At 42.7% G+C, this 15,172-nt stretch overlaps 1 protein-coding gene across 4 annotated transcripts; it reads right to left on the bottom strand.

The window, feature by feature from the left end:
* Positions 1 to 291: 291 nt before the first annotated feature.
* LOC108256691 (cilia- and flagella-associated protein 57-like) lies at positions 292 to 14,825 on the bottom strand. 4 transcript variants are annotated; one of them, XM_017453854.3, is made up of 23 exons: positions 14,690 to 14,825; positions 13,897 to 14,086; positions 13,426 to 13,730; positions 12,950 to 13,185; positions 12,651 to 12,816; positions 12,399 to 12,539; positions 12,156 to 12,295; positions 11,559 to 11,724; positions 11,021 to 11,131; positions 10,449 to 10,655; positions 10,107 to 10,280; positions 9,677 to 9,838; positions 9,198 to 9,353; positions 8,850 to 8,943; positions 7,480 to 7,649; positions 4,086 to 4,259; positions 3,684 to 3,851; positions 3,266 to 3,454; positions 3,039 to 3,146; positions 2,729 to 2,860; positions 2,496 to 2,636; positions 1,743 to 1,839; positions 292 to 1,331 (listed from the first exon to the last, which is right to left on the bottom strand). In XM_017453854.3, the coding sequence occupies exons 2-23, from the start codon at positions 14,063 to 14,065 to the stop codon at positions 1,207 to 1,209; spliced, it is 3,531 nt and encodes a 1,176-aa protein (XP_017309343.1). In that variant the 5' UTR covers positions 14,066 to 14,086; positions 14,690 to 14,825; the 3' UTR covers positions 292 to 1,206. The 4 variants fall into 4 exon arrangements, with proteins under 4 accessions (XP_017309343.1, XP_017309317.1, XP_017309326.1 ...); XM_017453828.2 differs by lacking the exon at positions 14,690 to 14,825 and adding an exon at positions 14,594 to 14,682; XM_017453837.2 differs by lacking the exon at positions 14,690 to 14,825 and adding an exon at positions 14,594 to 14,682 and having other exon boundaries at positions 292 to 1,328.
* Between the last annotated feature and the right edge of the window lie 347 nt (positions 14,826 to 15,172).

Here is a 15,172-nt window from a genome sequence, read left to right as displayed (position 1 = left end):
AACCACAAAGTATGTATTCATAAGCATACACAAATATATTTTGGAAATGTGTTCGTCCAAATATATATTAGACCAAGACAGGTCTATCCAAGTTTTCCTGGTCTTCCAGACCTGGCCTTGACTCTTGTTGTCATTTTTTTTTTTTTAAATCATCATTTGGGAAGATTTCACAAAAATTTCCCAAGGACAAAATTAGTACACAACACGCAAAAGCTACATAGAAAAAGACACCCGTGTGAAAGCACCCCCATATATGCAGCAATCAGTTTTTTCTCATGTTCTCCCGTTTGCTCTCGTCAGTTCCCACCCACACATCACAGCAAAACACACTCCGATACTAATAAACTGAGCCAAAGGACAGAGCTGCAAAATTACCATTTGTTCTGGTCTGGACCAAGGAAACAATACAAAATAAAATGGTGGAAATGATACACAACACAAGCATCTGTTGATTTCATTTATTTCTATATTATTTCCATCACCTTCTGATGGCCAAGGGTAGTGTCAAATACCTGGATATCCTCTAATGCAGAGACCTCCCACAAAATCTTTATTTTTCTACAATTCACCTTGTGCTGCACCGTATGTACATCCATTACCCTTGTTGTTCTGTCCACCGTCTCACTGAGTAGAAGTGAAATGGTATCCATGTGGAACCATCCACGGCAATCTTTATCATCAATGTCTGGTACGAGCCTGTGGCTCACTCCAGTTTCCCCTCACACCCACCTGAGCTATAAGCTTCATCAAGCCTAGAACATTACTCCCCCGCAGTGGTTTTTCACAGTCTCCCCAATGGCTGGCCTGTACTGGCTAGTAGCACCACTAGTTAGTAAGACTGGAGAATAAGGACAGCCAACAGTACACCCAATGCCTCTGTATTTATCTTCTGTGAGTCCTCGGAGACTACGACTTACGCCCCTTTAGCGGAGTCCTCCCGAGCCATACTGCTGGACTCTGGAGTTGATGCCATCAAGGAACGCCGGGTCATTACGACTCACTGCATTTAGGGAAGTCCTCCTGATATCTCCCCGCCCCCGCCCCCGTTCCCACCGCTCAGTGTCCAAACCCTACTGCTTGCCCAAGTAAAACAAGGAGGGACTCATTAGGCACTCTATCACTGTCAGATCTCGGCTTGCACGCGTCCCCACACTAGACTACTGTATATCCAAGTACTAGACACCTCCCTGGCGATCATCTGGTCTTCTATGTGGTGTTAATGGATGGAAATCTGACACGGTCCGATGCAAAAACTTGGCCTCGTCTCGTATCCAGGTTTGCTGACGACTGAAGCCCGGACTCTCCCAGAGGGATCACAGAGGATGCTGCTGCTGAAATAAAAAGAAAGTGCATATGCTTCTTAAGTGCTTTAAACCAGGTGAAGACATTTTAGGCATGTCCAGAGTGCTGTACCTCACTGTAGCGGATTTCAAAAATGACTAAAGTGTTGTGCATGACGTTCTAATGAAATTTAAATGAATTAAAACCAGATTCTAAGGCTGTTACAAAATACTTGGAGGTGTGTGCTCATGCATCTTATATACTATTTATATTTAGTTTTTCTTATTATGAGCCTGAGGCGTTTTAACTGTATGTATGTTATGCATTGTAAACATTTTTAATATAACTCAACATGCTGAATGACCACAAGCTTTTCCCCCCAAAGCTACTTTCTACAATTATGAAAGGAAATAAGAAAAAAGTGTATAATAAAAGATTTTCGTCTCTCTTCTGTTACTTACTGTCGTCACACTGCACATTCTTCCTTTTGAGGCTGTTCAGGAGTTGCTCGTGCTTTAATTTCTGATCATAGAGCTGATTAATCAGAAAGCCACGCTCCTGCACACATGAAAAACATGTCAAAGTATCTATTTCTATACGGCTTTAATAATTCTAAGTCTAAGCATTTTGTCCTAGAAAGAAGCAAAAAATATCTACGAATAAAACTTCAATTTAAATCTTGAAATTAGTAAACTGTCTACAAAGAGGTTTAATTATCTCATGTTTGGTTTATTTAAGATATTTTCACATGCTAAGATGTCATTTATGGTGATGCTGCAGCTTGTGTTCTTATGTAAAGTCTGATCACATTACTCCAGTTTACACTGGTTGCCTGTTAAGTTTCCTATCGACTGCAATGTTTTACTGATGATATACAATATAAACAGTCAAAACCGTATATATATATATATATATATATATATATATATATATATATATATATATATATATATATATACACACACATACACACACACACACACACACACACACACACACACATACATACATACACACATGCAATGTTTAAAACACCCCTACATTCCTCAGATGAACACAGAAGCTAGTGTAGTAAGCACGCCCCCTCATGGAGAACTCTATTAGCTATTTAGAGTGAGTCAGTGACTGACAGACAGACAAGCTGGATCCCTGGGGTGCTTCACACTTTAAAAACTTGAATCAGGCAAAAAACATTGACAAGAAATCATCCTTACCTTCAGCAACTTGGAGTATCTATCTTTCTCAAGCTTCATATCTCTAGCATGCATTGTCTTCTCTTGCGCTAAGATCGTGTGGAAGTCTTTCAAGTACCTGGTTTCCTCTTCCGTGACCTCAGCATCCACTCCGATTGTCCCCTAGCACAGTCATCACATTCAGTTAGGTATAAGCATACGAGGCTGTGTACTCTCTGTGTGCATATATGTGTGTGTGTATGTATTATTCTGACATCTTGTGTATGGATATGGCGTGTATGGAGCTCTATGAAGTTCTGCTTCAGCCTCATCGGCTCCTGGATGAATCGTGCGCAGCTGCGGATGTCATCCTTCATCTTTTGCACCACCATATTGATGTTTCTGACCTGTGGAAACAACGACATTAGAAACAATGGTACCTGTGATAAAACTGTAATGCTTATTAACCGTGTCACCAACAATATGAGTAATAACTACATGCCGAATCCTGGCAATGGAATAGCAGAGGACACATTAGCGAAGAAATGATTCATTATAAACAAAACATATCGTGGTGAAACAAACCCTCTGTCTCTCTGTGAACAATTCTGTGTTGTTTGATTTCAGCTTTTCCTTCAGGTCATAGATGATATCCTCATTCTTCCTGTTGTTTAGCGCCAGCTCGGCAGCAGCCTAAAATAACAACATCCTCTGATCAGCTTGTCATTAATAATAATAATAATAATAAAGCAGTAGTACCCGTCATTTGCTGTATAAAATCTGACATAGTGTTACACTGTTAAATTCCTTACCTCGTCTAACATTTCTTTCTTCTCCTGTATTTCTTTCTCAAGTCGGTTGATTTTGCTCCTTTCTTTGTAGCTCTTTTTCTCTTCACCCTTTTTATGCAAGAAGATCTTCTGGACCAGTTCTTCCTGCTTGTCTTCCAAGCTCATGTCCTCATTTTGAACCGTGTGCTGGAGTTCTTCAATGAAGCATAACTGCAGGAACAGAACAGACTCCCTTCTTATTTATTGTATTAGGTCAATCTGTCTTCATTTATTAATGGCTGTACAGATATCTTATTCTAAATTTATACCACACACATAAGTATACTGCAACATAAACAGAAAATTACACCACAAAACATGCTGTAAAGTGTGAATAACTGAATGCTTGCCAAAAAGCACTTGTAGTGTTAGCAGTGTGGGTGTGTAGTGTGAGCGTGACCTGCTCATCAATGGTCTTGTTTTTCTCCTCCTTCTTCTTATTCAAAGCCTCGATGCGTTCTGTCGCATCATCGAGTTGGTCCTTCAGTTTCTGCACGTTCTCCTTCAGCTGACGTATCGTGTCTTCCTGATCTTCTATCAAGCGCTTCATTTTCAAGTACCGCGATATCTTAAAACAAACACATGCAAGTATTACTTGTGTGTGTTTGTGTGTGTGAAATCACATCATGATTGACAGTGCTGGTGTTGACAAGGATTTTAAAACGTATCAGGTGTTTACTTTGTACACATTTCTATGTCTAGCAAGTGGTAAAAATGTACATTTTGTGGTCTGTTGTTTGATTCCCACATGCACCTGCTTTTAAAAGCTGCAATGATTTTTAAGAAAACCTAAAACACTCACATTTTTCTCCATGAGTTTCAGTTCAAGCTCAGCCTTCACCCTGCCGTCCTTCTCCAACTGGAGATCGTGTTCATAGTTGCGACAAAGTTCCATAACCTCAGATTCAGCCACCTCCTTAATCCTTACCTGCTTCTTCTCAGAGTTCTTCACTTCCTGCTCCAACTCGGCCCGTAGCTGTAAAGTGGAGATGGACAAGGAGATGCACATTACAGTGTAAACTCCAAACGTACTAATCCTAAGGCTACTTTGGGGACGTGGAACGTCACCTCTCTGTGGGGGAAGGAACTTGTGTGGGAGGTGGAGCGCTACCAGTTAGATCTGGTGGGGCTTACCTCTACGCACAGTCTCGGTTCTGGAACCGTACTCCTGGATAGGGGATGGACTCTATTCTACTCTGGAGTTGACCAGGGTGTGAGGGGCCGGGCAGGTATGGGGATACTCACAAGTCCCCGGTTGAGTGCTATTACGTTGGAGTTTACCCCAGTGGACGAGAGGGTCGCCTCCTTACACCTACGGGTTGTGGGGGGGGCTCTGACTGTTGTCTGTGCATATGCACCAAACACCAATTCAGAGTACTTGGCCTTCTTGGAGACCCTGAACGGAGTCCTGTATGGGGCACCATAGGGGACTCCATAGTTCTGCTGGGAAACTGCTGGGAGGCAATGATGAAGAGGCGTGATTGGGAGGAACGGCCTCACTGATCTAAACCCGAGCAGGTTTGTTGTTGGACTTCTGTGCTAGTCATGGACTGTCTATAGCGAATACCATGTTCGAGCATAAGGAGGCTCATAAGTGTACGTGGTACCAGAGCACCCTAGGCCGAAGGTCGATGATCGATTTTGTAATCATATCATCTGATATGAGGCCGGATGTTCTGGACACTCGGGTGAAGAGAGGGGCAGAGCTGTCAACTGATCACCATCTGGTGGTGAGTTGGGTCAAGGGGTGGAGGAAGACTCTGGACAGACCTGGAAAGCCCAAACGGGTAGTGCGGGTGAACTGGGAACGTCTGGAGGAGGCCTCTGTCCGTGAGATCTTCAACTCACACCTCCGGCGGAGTTTTTCTGGCACCCCTGTGGAGGTTGGGGGCATTGAGCCCGAGTGAGCAATGTTCAAAGCCTCCATTGCTGAAGCTGCGGCAGAGAGCTGTGGTCTCAAGGTCTTAGGTGCCTCAAGGGGCGGTAACCCTCAAACATCGTGGTGGACACCGGTGGTCAAGGAAGCCGTCCGACTGAAGAAGGAGGCCTTCCTGGATGTGTTATCCCCGAGGACTCCGGAGGCAGTTGCAAGGTACCGACAGGCCTAAAGGGCTGCAGCCTCTGCTGTGAAAGAGGCAAAGCAGCGGGTGTGGGATAAGTTCGGAGAGGATATGGAGAAGGACTTTCGGTCGGCACCAAGGTGTTTCTGGAAAACCATCCGCCACCTCAGGAAGGGGAAACGGGGAACCATCCAAGCTGTGTACAATAAGGATGGAATGCTGTTGACCTCAACTGAGGAGGTAATTGCACGGTGGAAGGAACACTTTGAGGAACTCCTGAATCCGACTAACACGCCCTCTATGGCAGAGGTGGAGGCTGATGGGGGATTATCGTCAATTTCCCTGGTGGAGGTCAATGAGGTAGTCAAACAATTGCACAGTGGCAAAGCCCCGGGGATTGATGAGATCCGTCCAGAAATGCTGAAAGCTCTGGGTGTGGAGGGGATGTCTCGGATGACACGCCTCTTTAACATTGCGTGGAAGTCGGGGACAGTGCCCAAGGAGTGGCAGACCAAACAGGGTGGTGGTTCCCCTGTTCAAAAAGGGGGACCAGACAGTGTGTGCCAATTATTAGGGGTATCACACTTCTCAGCCTCCCTGGTTAAGTCTACTCCAAGGTGCTGGAACAGAGGGTTCGGCCAATAGCCGGACCTCGGATTAAAGAGGAACAATGCGGATTCCGTCCTGGTCGTGGAACAATGGACCAGCTCTTTACTCTCGCAAGGATCTTGGATGGGGCCTGAGAGTATGCCCATCCGGTCTACATGTGTTTTCTGGATCTGGAGAAGGTGTATGACTGGGTCCCCAGGGGTTTACTGTGGGAGGTGCTGAGGGAGTATGGGGTGAGGGGTTCCCTTCTTAGGGCTATCCAATCGCTGCACTCCCAAAGCAAGAGCTGTGTCTGGATTCTCGGCAAAAAGTCGGACTCGTTCCAGGTGGGGGGTGGTCTCCACCAGGGCTGCGCTTTGTCACCAATCCTGTTTGTGATATTCATGGACAGGATATCGAGGTGTAGTCATGGTGGGGAGGGGTTACGGTTTGGTGGCCTGATGATCTCATCGCTGCTTTTTGCAGATGATGTGGTCCTGATGGCATCATCGGTCCGTGACCTTCAGCACTCACTGGATCGGTTCGCAGCTGAGTGTAAAGCAGCTGGGATGAGGATTAGCAGCTCTAAATCTGAGGCCATGGTTCTCAGCAGGAAACTGATGGAGTGCCTACTCCGGGTAGGGAATGAGTACTTAACCCAAGTGAAGGAGTTCAAGTACCTCGGGGGTCTTGTTCACGAGTGAGGGGACATTGGAGCGGGAGATTGGCTGGAAAATCGGAGCAGTGGGAGCAGTATTGCAATCGCTTTACCGCATCGTTGTGACGAAAAGAGAGCTGAGCCGGAAGGCAAAGCTCTCGATCTAATGGTCAATTTTTGTTCCTACCCTCACCTATGGTCATGAAGGCTGGGTAGTGACCGAAAGAACTAGATCGCGGGTACAAGCGGCCGAAATGGGTTTTCTCAGGTGGGTGGCTGGCTTCTCCCTTAGAGATAGGGTGAGAAGCTCGGCTATCCGAGAGGAACTCAGAGTAGAGCCGCTGCTCCTTTGCATTGAAAGGAGCCAGTTGAGGTGGTTCGGGCACCTGGTAAGGATGCCCCCTGGGCACCTCCCTAGGGAGGTGCTCCAGGCAGGTCCAGCTCCGAGGAGACCTCAGAGAAGACCCAGGACTAGGTGGAGAGATTATATCTCCACACTGGCCTGGGAACGCCTCGGGATCCCCCAGTCAGAGCTGGTTAATGTGGCTCGGGAAAGGGAAGTTTGGGGTCCCCTGCTGGAGCTGCTGCCCCCATGACCCAATAACGGATAAGCGGTTGAGGATGGATGGATGGATGGACAATAAAGTCAACTATTCCTTAAATATTAATGGTAACTATACCTCAGCTTCATGTAGGCACCCTATCTAGTGCCCTATGTGTTAAATTTGGCACTAAAATTTTCATCCACAAAAACAGGCTAAACTAGCTAGATACAGATAACAATAATGATCTTCCGTGGTCTGGAGCAGATCCAGATCAGGAAGGAACAAATGAAGAAAACAGGAGCATCCATGCAAACAGTGAGCACTTCAGCGGTATGGCTTCCTTACCTCCTGCAGCTTGGCTTCATAGGCCTGTTTCATGTTCTCCATAGCACAGAGGTGGCTGTCTTCAGCATTGCGCAGCTGCATCTCATGGTTCTTCTCCATCATCTGCATTTTCTGCTGCAGCTTATAGTACATCTCGTCCTTGTCAAGCAGGCCCTCAATGCAGCTATGCTCTGGGAACAAAATTTAGGGATGTAACAAGAACTGATACTTCGGTACCAAGTCTTTACCAGCATTGTTAAAACGTGACAGCATTTGTCTTTCTGCAGTAGCATTGGTACCGATCTAATGAATGTAGAGAGGGGGCAATTCCTCCGGAACTGATGGGGGCAGCAAATACGCGCAAGTGTTTTAGTCGGTCCCCTAGTGGTGAAGAAAAAGAAGAACGCCTACAAGCACACGGGAAAAACTGCAGAAGATTAGCTTAGCTTAACAAGTTTAGCGGTTGCCGGTGTGCAACCGATGCTATCGTTCATTTCAAACAAAGCGAGGAAACACCTGGAATTTGGTGAAGCACCTGAAACACAGGTCCTATATTATGTTTGTTTTTATGCAGCTGGCAATGTAGCCGTGAAACCAGCTAACTTTATGCTCCATGTAATGTTTGCGATAGCCAGTTATTTGTTAATGACGCTAATGCATTGCAATGTTATAAACTACCTCCTAATGGGTCACCATGCATCGCCATTCAGCCCGTGCCCTAATGTCACTAATAATTATTCAAATGTTCATGCTTTTAATAACTCTTTTCGGCCTGCCACTATATCAGTGAATTTAAACTAATGCTTGCATTCAGAGTATATGGTGTGTGTGTGTGTGTGTGTGTGTGTGTGTGTGTGTGTGTGTGTGTGTGTGTGTGCACGCACACGTGCGTGTGTGCATTTAGGAGTGCACCTTAGCACTTGTTATTAGTCACTGTCAGACAGTGTTTGATAACTAAAATATCCCTCTCTCTCTCTCTCTTTCTATCACTCTCTCTCCTTGCCCGTATCAGCCAGAGGAGAATGTCAACAAGGAGTTTTTAATTTTATTTATTTATTTATTTTATTCTCTCTCTTTATTTTTTAACCACACCATGGTATCGACTTTGCTATTGAGTATCATGTACTTTTGGTGGTATCGGTACCAACTACTAGATTTTTGGTATCATGACATCCCTAACAAAATTAGCAATGCATTTTAAATGGTGTACTATTGTAGTGAAGGAAGGAGCAGTCTAGAAATAAATGGTTATATTTTTATAATAAAGTGTTCTAATACAGCGGAGCTTTCAAGTGCAATTTCAGGTGAACCTTAAAACCCAAACTCTATGTTAAAGTATAAACAAGCCATTCTGTATTGAGAATATACTGACATATAGTGAGTGTATTTACTTTGATCCTCCAGCTGCTTGGCGTGTTCTTCCTTCAACTCGGTCAGCGCCTTTTGGTGAGAATCCTTCTGGTCCTCCCTCTCAGTGTTCAGCACCTACAATGACATATACAACATTTTTAATTGAATTATTCATCAACATCACTTTGTACTCATTTGTCACCTGTTACTCAACAATACAATAAAATCAGAGACAAACTGATTTAAGAAGACTTCATATAAAAATGATATGGCTATATGTTGTGATGTCTAATGTCTGAAATCAACCTAATAACTGATCATTATCAACTGTCCTAGTCTCACTAATGAAGCCCTAAAGATTAAATCAGCCTGAGATTTCAAGTCCTGACCTGAATTTGGTCTTTCAAAGCCTCTATCTGCTGGAGATAACCCTGAAAAATGCTGTTCATCTTTGTGGTCCAGTCCATATCCTTCAAATTCAGCTTGTATTGCATCTCCAACTTCAGCCACTCGGTGTGGGACGTGAGCTCACATATAGTCTGGTCCTGGATGAACACAAAAAAAATCAGAGGCTGGACATCAATGCAAAGTTTCAGGATGACAATTTGACAGTTTTTATTCTGCAGCTGTATGGCTATAAAATATGAAGAGGTGGCCTGGGTCAGTGGCACATGCAGGGCTCCACAGTGTTGCAACAGTATGGCTAACACAGTAGTGTAGTGCTGTACAGTATTTTTCAAACAAAATCACAGGTATCTGTTAATACGCTCGTTCGAATACGGGATGGTTTCTATAGTAACTAATGAGAACAAAACTCACTGCGGCAATGTGAAAGGTTCTAAATTATATAGCTTATCGTCATATTAACCTTTTCCTCGAGTTCCTCCTTTGTACAGAGGACCTCATCAGCATGCTCCATTCCTTTGATCCACTTCAGCGTTTTTCCCTCTGGGTCAGTGATTGTCCAGATGAGGAGGGAGCCGTCCTCTGAGGCCGTCAGAAGATACTGATCACCAGGCGTGACGACCATCTGCGCACACGATGAAAGAAAAAAGTTCATTAAAGCAACAAGAACAGATATAAGCATCATTAGCTCACTCGGTCAGGAGGAAGCACACACAGCCAAGGAAATAACAGACTCACTCATTGTGTTCTCTGTCGTTTCCTTGACCGTTATTTTCTATCACAATGCTTCTTTGGTCATTAACTCTTACAATGCACATCATTATCTACAGTATATATATGTATAACTGTTTCTTTTTTCTGCATTTCATCACTCCCATAGAGCACACACATACTTTGGTGATGGGACCAGAATGGGCCTGATGTTCTGTCCAGGTTTTTTCCTTTCCAAAAGGGTATTCGATGTCCCTGACAGTACCAACGGCGGTTCCAATGAAGATTGTTTGGCCTGAACGAGTCATGGAGATGGCTGTGTAGTCCACACCATCTGAGGCCATTTGCCTTAGGATCTAAATGCAAACAAAAACACATACAAATTATGTAAAACTTGTCTTGTGAGTGTGTGGATAAAGCCCTTGTTCATTATGTATTATGAGCTGGAGCTGCTGTGGTTGTAACTTTAATCCACCTTTCACAGAGTCAAAACAATCGTATGATTTTTTTTTTTTTAGACTTACGCTTCCATCATGGATCTCCTTAAGACTGCATCTGTCTACAGCGTGGACGCTCCCAGTGTTAGGTGTGAAGATCACATCTGCATAGCCACAATCAGTCTCTTTGCTTGATGTGCAGCTGCCGGTCAGAACGTCCCACATGCACACGATGCCATCCATCCCACATGACACCAGATGAAGGTCATCTTCGCTCCACTTCACCGACTGCACCTGGGGGTCAAAACAGGTTATCAAAGTCATGGATATTTATTAATGTTCTTAATTATATTCCAGATGTTGTTGTTTTTTATTTAATAAATAAAAAATGCATTAGTGGTATTCATTATTGTATCTTTGTTTTTGTTTAAATGTATATTTGAAATTATAAATGTTATTGTTGAGAAATGTTGTGTAATATGTGTTCAAAGTGCTATTCAGACTGAACATATACAAATAATAATTACTGAAAAATAAATATATAGAATGAATGATGTGGCAAAACAAATCTTCGGCTTTATCACCGAACTATGTGACTACATCCTGAAATTCACAAAATTGCTAGTAAAATGTGAAAAAAAAAATAAAATTGTACTGACCTTCTTAAGGTGGGCGTTCAGGTCCAGTTTTTTGCCTGTTCTGATGTTGTAAACGTGTATCACTTTTTTGTTGACGGCCGCGAACATGTTGCCATCGTGGTTGAAAACACACTGTGGACACACACACATTCGTTATTTCACTCAAAAATTCTATACACAGTTTCCGGACAAACAACGCAAATATATTTATTTATATAAACATATTATTTTAATAAGACTAAGAAATTGCTTAATAAGAAAGAGCCAGAGAGAAACTTATAAAACAAAACAGTATCTGAGCTTACAGGACAATAACAATTTATCTGCATTTGATAATTAAAAAACAAACAAAAAACTCTTTCTAAACGTCTCAGATTTCCAATAATGTACATTTGATGTGTCCTTATAGTGCAAGTTTTCTTGAGCTGTAAATGGATGTTTCAGGATTTTAGAGTTTTGATAGCAGGAGTGTCAAAACTTTCATGTCCCACCTCTCAAACCAGCTCTTCACCCATACAAAAAACTTTATAACACTAAAGTCACATCAGTGACGACCTACCTCAGTGCAGTTCTTTGTGGGGAACTTCTGGACAGTGCGGATTTTGTCATAATGCAGGTGCATGAGGCGGATTTCACTGGAGAAGCCCACCAGGATGGAGAGGCCATTCGGGTGCATCGACACGCAGAGCGGCTCTTCATCAAACTCCTTAAACTGCTCCAGAGAGCTGCAGCGAAAGAAAAAAAAACACAACATCCATACAGTCAGAAAACTATCACAGTAAATTAGCCCTATGGACATTTTGGTAGACATGTCTAATGATGATCATTGTGCTGATTGATTAAAGCCAAGTACATTACTCATTTCAGTATTGACGAGTACCAAAATGTTTTAGTATTGCTCTTCGAGTAATAAAAAAGATAGTAGATTAATTTGACAGAAACTTTTTTTCTCTAGTTAAGCCTCAAGATGTACAAAGTATTCTCTTAGCACTAAGTAGTGTCCAGTGAAGTGAGATTTTCCAGCCAGATGATGGAGATAGATAAGGTGGACCAATATTTACTTTATGCAGAAATAATGCAGTCATCTTATTTTCTTTGAGTTTGAGAAAGGCGCTATGTTAAAAAAAACAAAAACAACAACATTAACAGCTCTTACTTGGTCTTGTAGTCCCAAATGTGCACGGTGAAGTCCTTCGAGCAGGTGGCGACGAGGGGTTTTGATGTGCAGATGGACATCCCGGTGATGCTCTCCGAGTGAAGAGAGTGAGACAGGAATTCAAACTGGGCCTTCTTACTCTGAAACAAAGGATCAACGGAGAAGCAGAAGTCAGTACATTTTCAATTCATTGGCTTTCTATATATTACTGTATACTCATCACACTGCGTGTTGCTCCGTTACCTCGCTAATCTCGGTCGAGGTGAGGCTGATGCGGTAGAGTTTGCCTCGGTCTGTGCTGATGACCAGCGTCTTCTCTGCTGGACTAAAGCACATCGTGGCAATCGCCTGAAGCGGCTGACTGCTGTATGGGTCCACAGGAATCTGCAGATCAGAGGAAAACAGTTAAGTGCTTATACACGTTGATGCTCAGCCTAACAACGAGTTACCTCGCTTGTAAGTTACCTCGCCAAACGTTAAATATGAATTACTCACGCTTATTTCCGCAGTCTTCCTGTAGTTATCGTTCTCATTAGATATCTCGTAGAGACAAACTAATCCCAGTCCAGCTGAACAGGCAAAGCCTTTAGAATACTGCGTGATGGCGGTAACAGACGCCGGTTGGTCCGGAGATGAAGTTGAGTCCTTCTTCTCTGTTTGTCTGTCGAGAGAGTGATTTACCTTACTGTACACTGTAGGATCAAACAAGCATTATTACAATGATAAAACAGATCATAACAACAAGCATGAGGGTGTTGGAGAGGTTCTCTGGATATCTCTCTCTCTATTGTTACCTCTCATATGGTCTCCCCAGCTGGTGCAGTTGTCCGGATTTCAACTTTAGCAGTTTCCCGGCCTCAGTTCCTGCGACGATGCAGTCCCCGGACAGCCACGTGTGGCAAAGGACATCCTCGTTCTCCTTGTTATAGGAGTTGGCCTGTCTCAGGGACGCCTTCTTCAATTCGAAGATCTTGAAGGTTCTTGTTCCGCTCACACAGATCTGTTTCTCATCCTGAGGGTTAAAGCTTACCTGGGATTGAGAAAAGAGAACACTCAGTATACACTCTTAAAACACAGATGTGAAACGGTTACTGTATCTAGGGCCACTGTCAGTGTGCACAGGAACATTCATGACTGAATAAATAAAAATGATTAACTGGAATTTATATTTTCCAGATAGTGGTATACATGTTTTGGATGGAGAAACGTCTTCAGTGTTACAAATTTAACTCGCCTTCACTTACAACTACAAGACATTGAGAATTTCTACCTGACTAATAAGGCCATTCCTCGTGGTCTTCACAGAATCGATAAGCTGCTTTTCCTGCCACTGCCAGAAGTAGAGGGTCCATGTGGGTCCTCCAGCCTGGCCCAGCAGGTATTTAGAGTCAGCCGAAAACGCCATGCAGACAAACTCCTGCACGCTGTAATCGCTGCCCTTCAGAACCTGTTTCTTGCAGCATTTCCCATCCTCTAGGTCAAAGATGGTGATGGTGCCCCATTTATCGCTCTCTGACACGGCCAGGTAGCGCCGGTCGGGGCTTAAAGCCAGAGCCTTCATGTTTCCCTTCACACCTGTGGGGTAACGTCTGATTAGGACTGAATGTCAAAATAACAAAACATATCAGTGGAGATTAAAAATCTAAGCTTATCATAATAATTACAGTACAACATTATAAGTACAACGTTTAGGTCATTTTAAAAAAGGTTCTACAGGAAGTAATGCTCTCAGCAGGCTTACCCTGAATGAACTTGGTCCGTCTCTGAAGGACGTGGTAGCGGACACAGTGGTTTCCACTTGGGAAAATCATCGTTTCCTCATCTTGAAACAGTAAGTTGTTCCTTACCCCTTTGCACACACCAAAGATGTGGCAAGGCTGGACTTGTGGTGAAGATCCACCAGAAGCCATTGCAGCGTTCGTGCAAGCTTTCTGGAGTGAGAAAAAGAAAACATTACTTAGTTGAACATTAGTTGAAAAAGATACTGCACTGGTACCACATCGCATTGTGAAGGTAAAACGCACCGTATGGCAACGTGGAAACTTTAAGAAAGCTAAAACTTTTATAGTTAAAGAGTCGGCAGGGTTTGTTTTGACTCAGCAGTGTCTTAGTAAGTGTGCATGCGCACACAAGAAGGTGTCAGGTCATTAAGACGGATATGAAATAATAATAATAATAAAATAATAATAATAATAATAATAATAATAATAATATTATTATTATTATTATTATTATTATTATTATTATTATTAATAGTTTTAAACGAATTTAAGCTACTTAATAGGACACTGTTATAGATATGGTATGGAAAGATCTGTTCAGTGGCTTTACTATATATATATATATATATAAGCATAAACACGAAAAGTACATTAAATATCAATCATTGTTTGTGACTGAAGAAAATGTTCAATTGGTTTGAATGTGGAGGAGTTTACCTGCATAACACTAGAAGTCATTTCTTCTCATTACTCGTTAATTGTTTGCTCTCTCGGTATCAGAATCTAGAACACATTACGTCATGAATGCGTTACCTAGCATCGTCTATGTCGTCATCAGCCGGCGTCCATTTCTTACTGCGAGTTTCTTTTCCGCTCTTCTTAAGATTCAGCCGGATGTCCTTTGTTGACTTTTAACGGCAGACGTGGTCACAAAGCAGCTTCACAGCTCTAGCTCAAATTCCTGATGGCTAATCATGCTAATAATATTTTGAGTGTACGTGTATTTGATATCTCATGCGGAAATAAACTTTATTGAAATAATAACGTGAGACAGTCTGCAGAAAGTCTAAATCATGCACAGCTATATATATATATATATATATATATATATATATATATATATATATATATATATATATATATATATATAACATTCTCCACAGCATACTCGTCTTAGGCGGGGTTTTGCCTTTCCTTATTAAAAACAAACCAATCTTCTTCGCCACAATTAATTATTCATGTCTATATGTTATCTTAAAATTGTGGAGCATGCGCAGTTAGTTGTTTTTCTTGAAA

Source organism: Ictalurus punctatus, chromosome 2 (assembly GCF_001660625.3).
Source record: "Ictalurus punctatus breed USDA103 chromosome 2, Coco_2.0, whole genome shotgun sequence".
In the NCBI taxonomy this organism is placed as follows: Eukaryota; Metazoa; Chordata; class Actinopteri; order Siluriformes; family Ictaluridae; genus Ictalurus; species Ictalurus punctatus.
Note: the sequence above shows the minus strand (reverse complement) of the source record. Positions and strands in the feature narration are given on the sequence as shown.

Bases quoted from the DNA above. Each gene is read 5' to 3' on its own strand.
- LOC108256691 (XM_017453828.2), bottom strand. From the start codon at position 14,614: ATGACTTCTAGTGTTATGCAG. The intron at 10,656-11,020 runs GTCAGTACAATT...TTTGACCCCCAG, and splicing joins TGAACGCCCACCTTAAGAAG to GTGCAGTCGGTGAAGTGGAG. The intron at 8,944-9,197 runs GTCAGGACTTGA...ATGTCATTGTAG, and splicing joins CTTTGAAAGACCAAATTCAG to GTGCTGAACACTGAGAGGGA.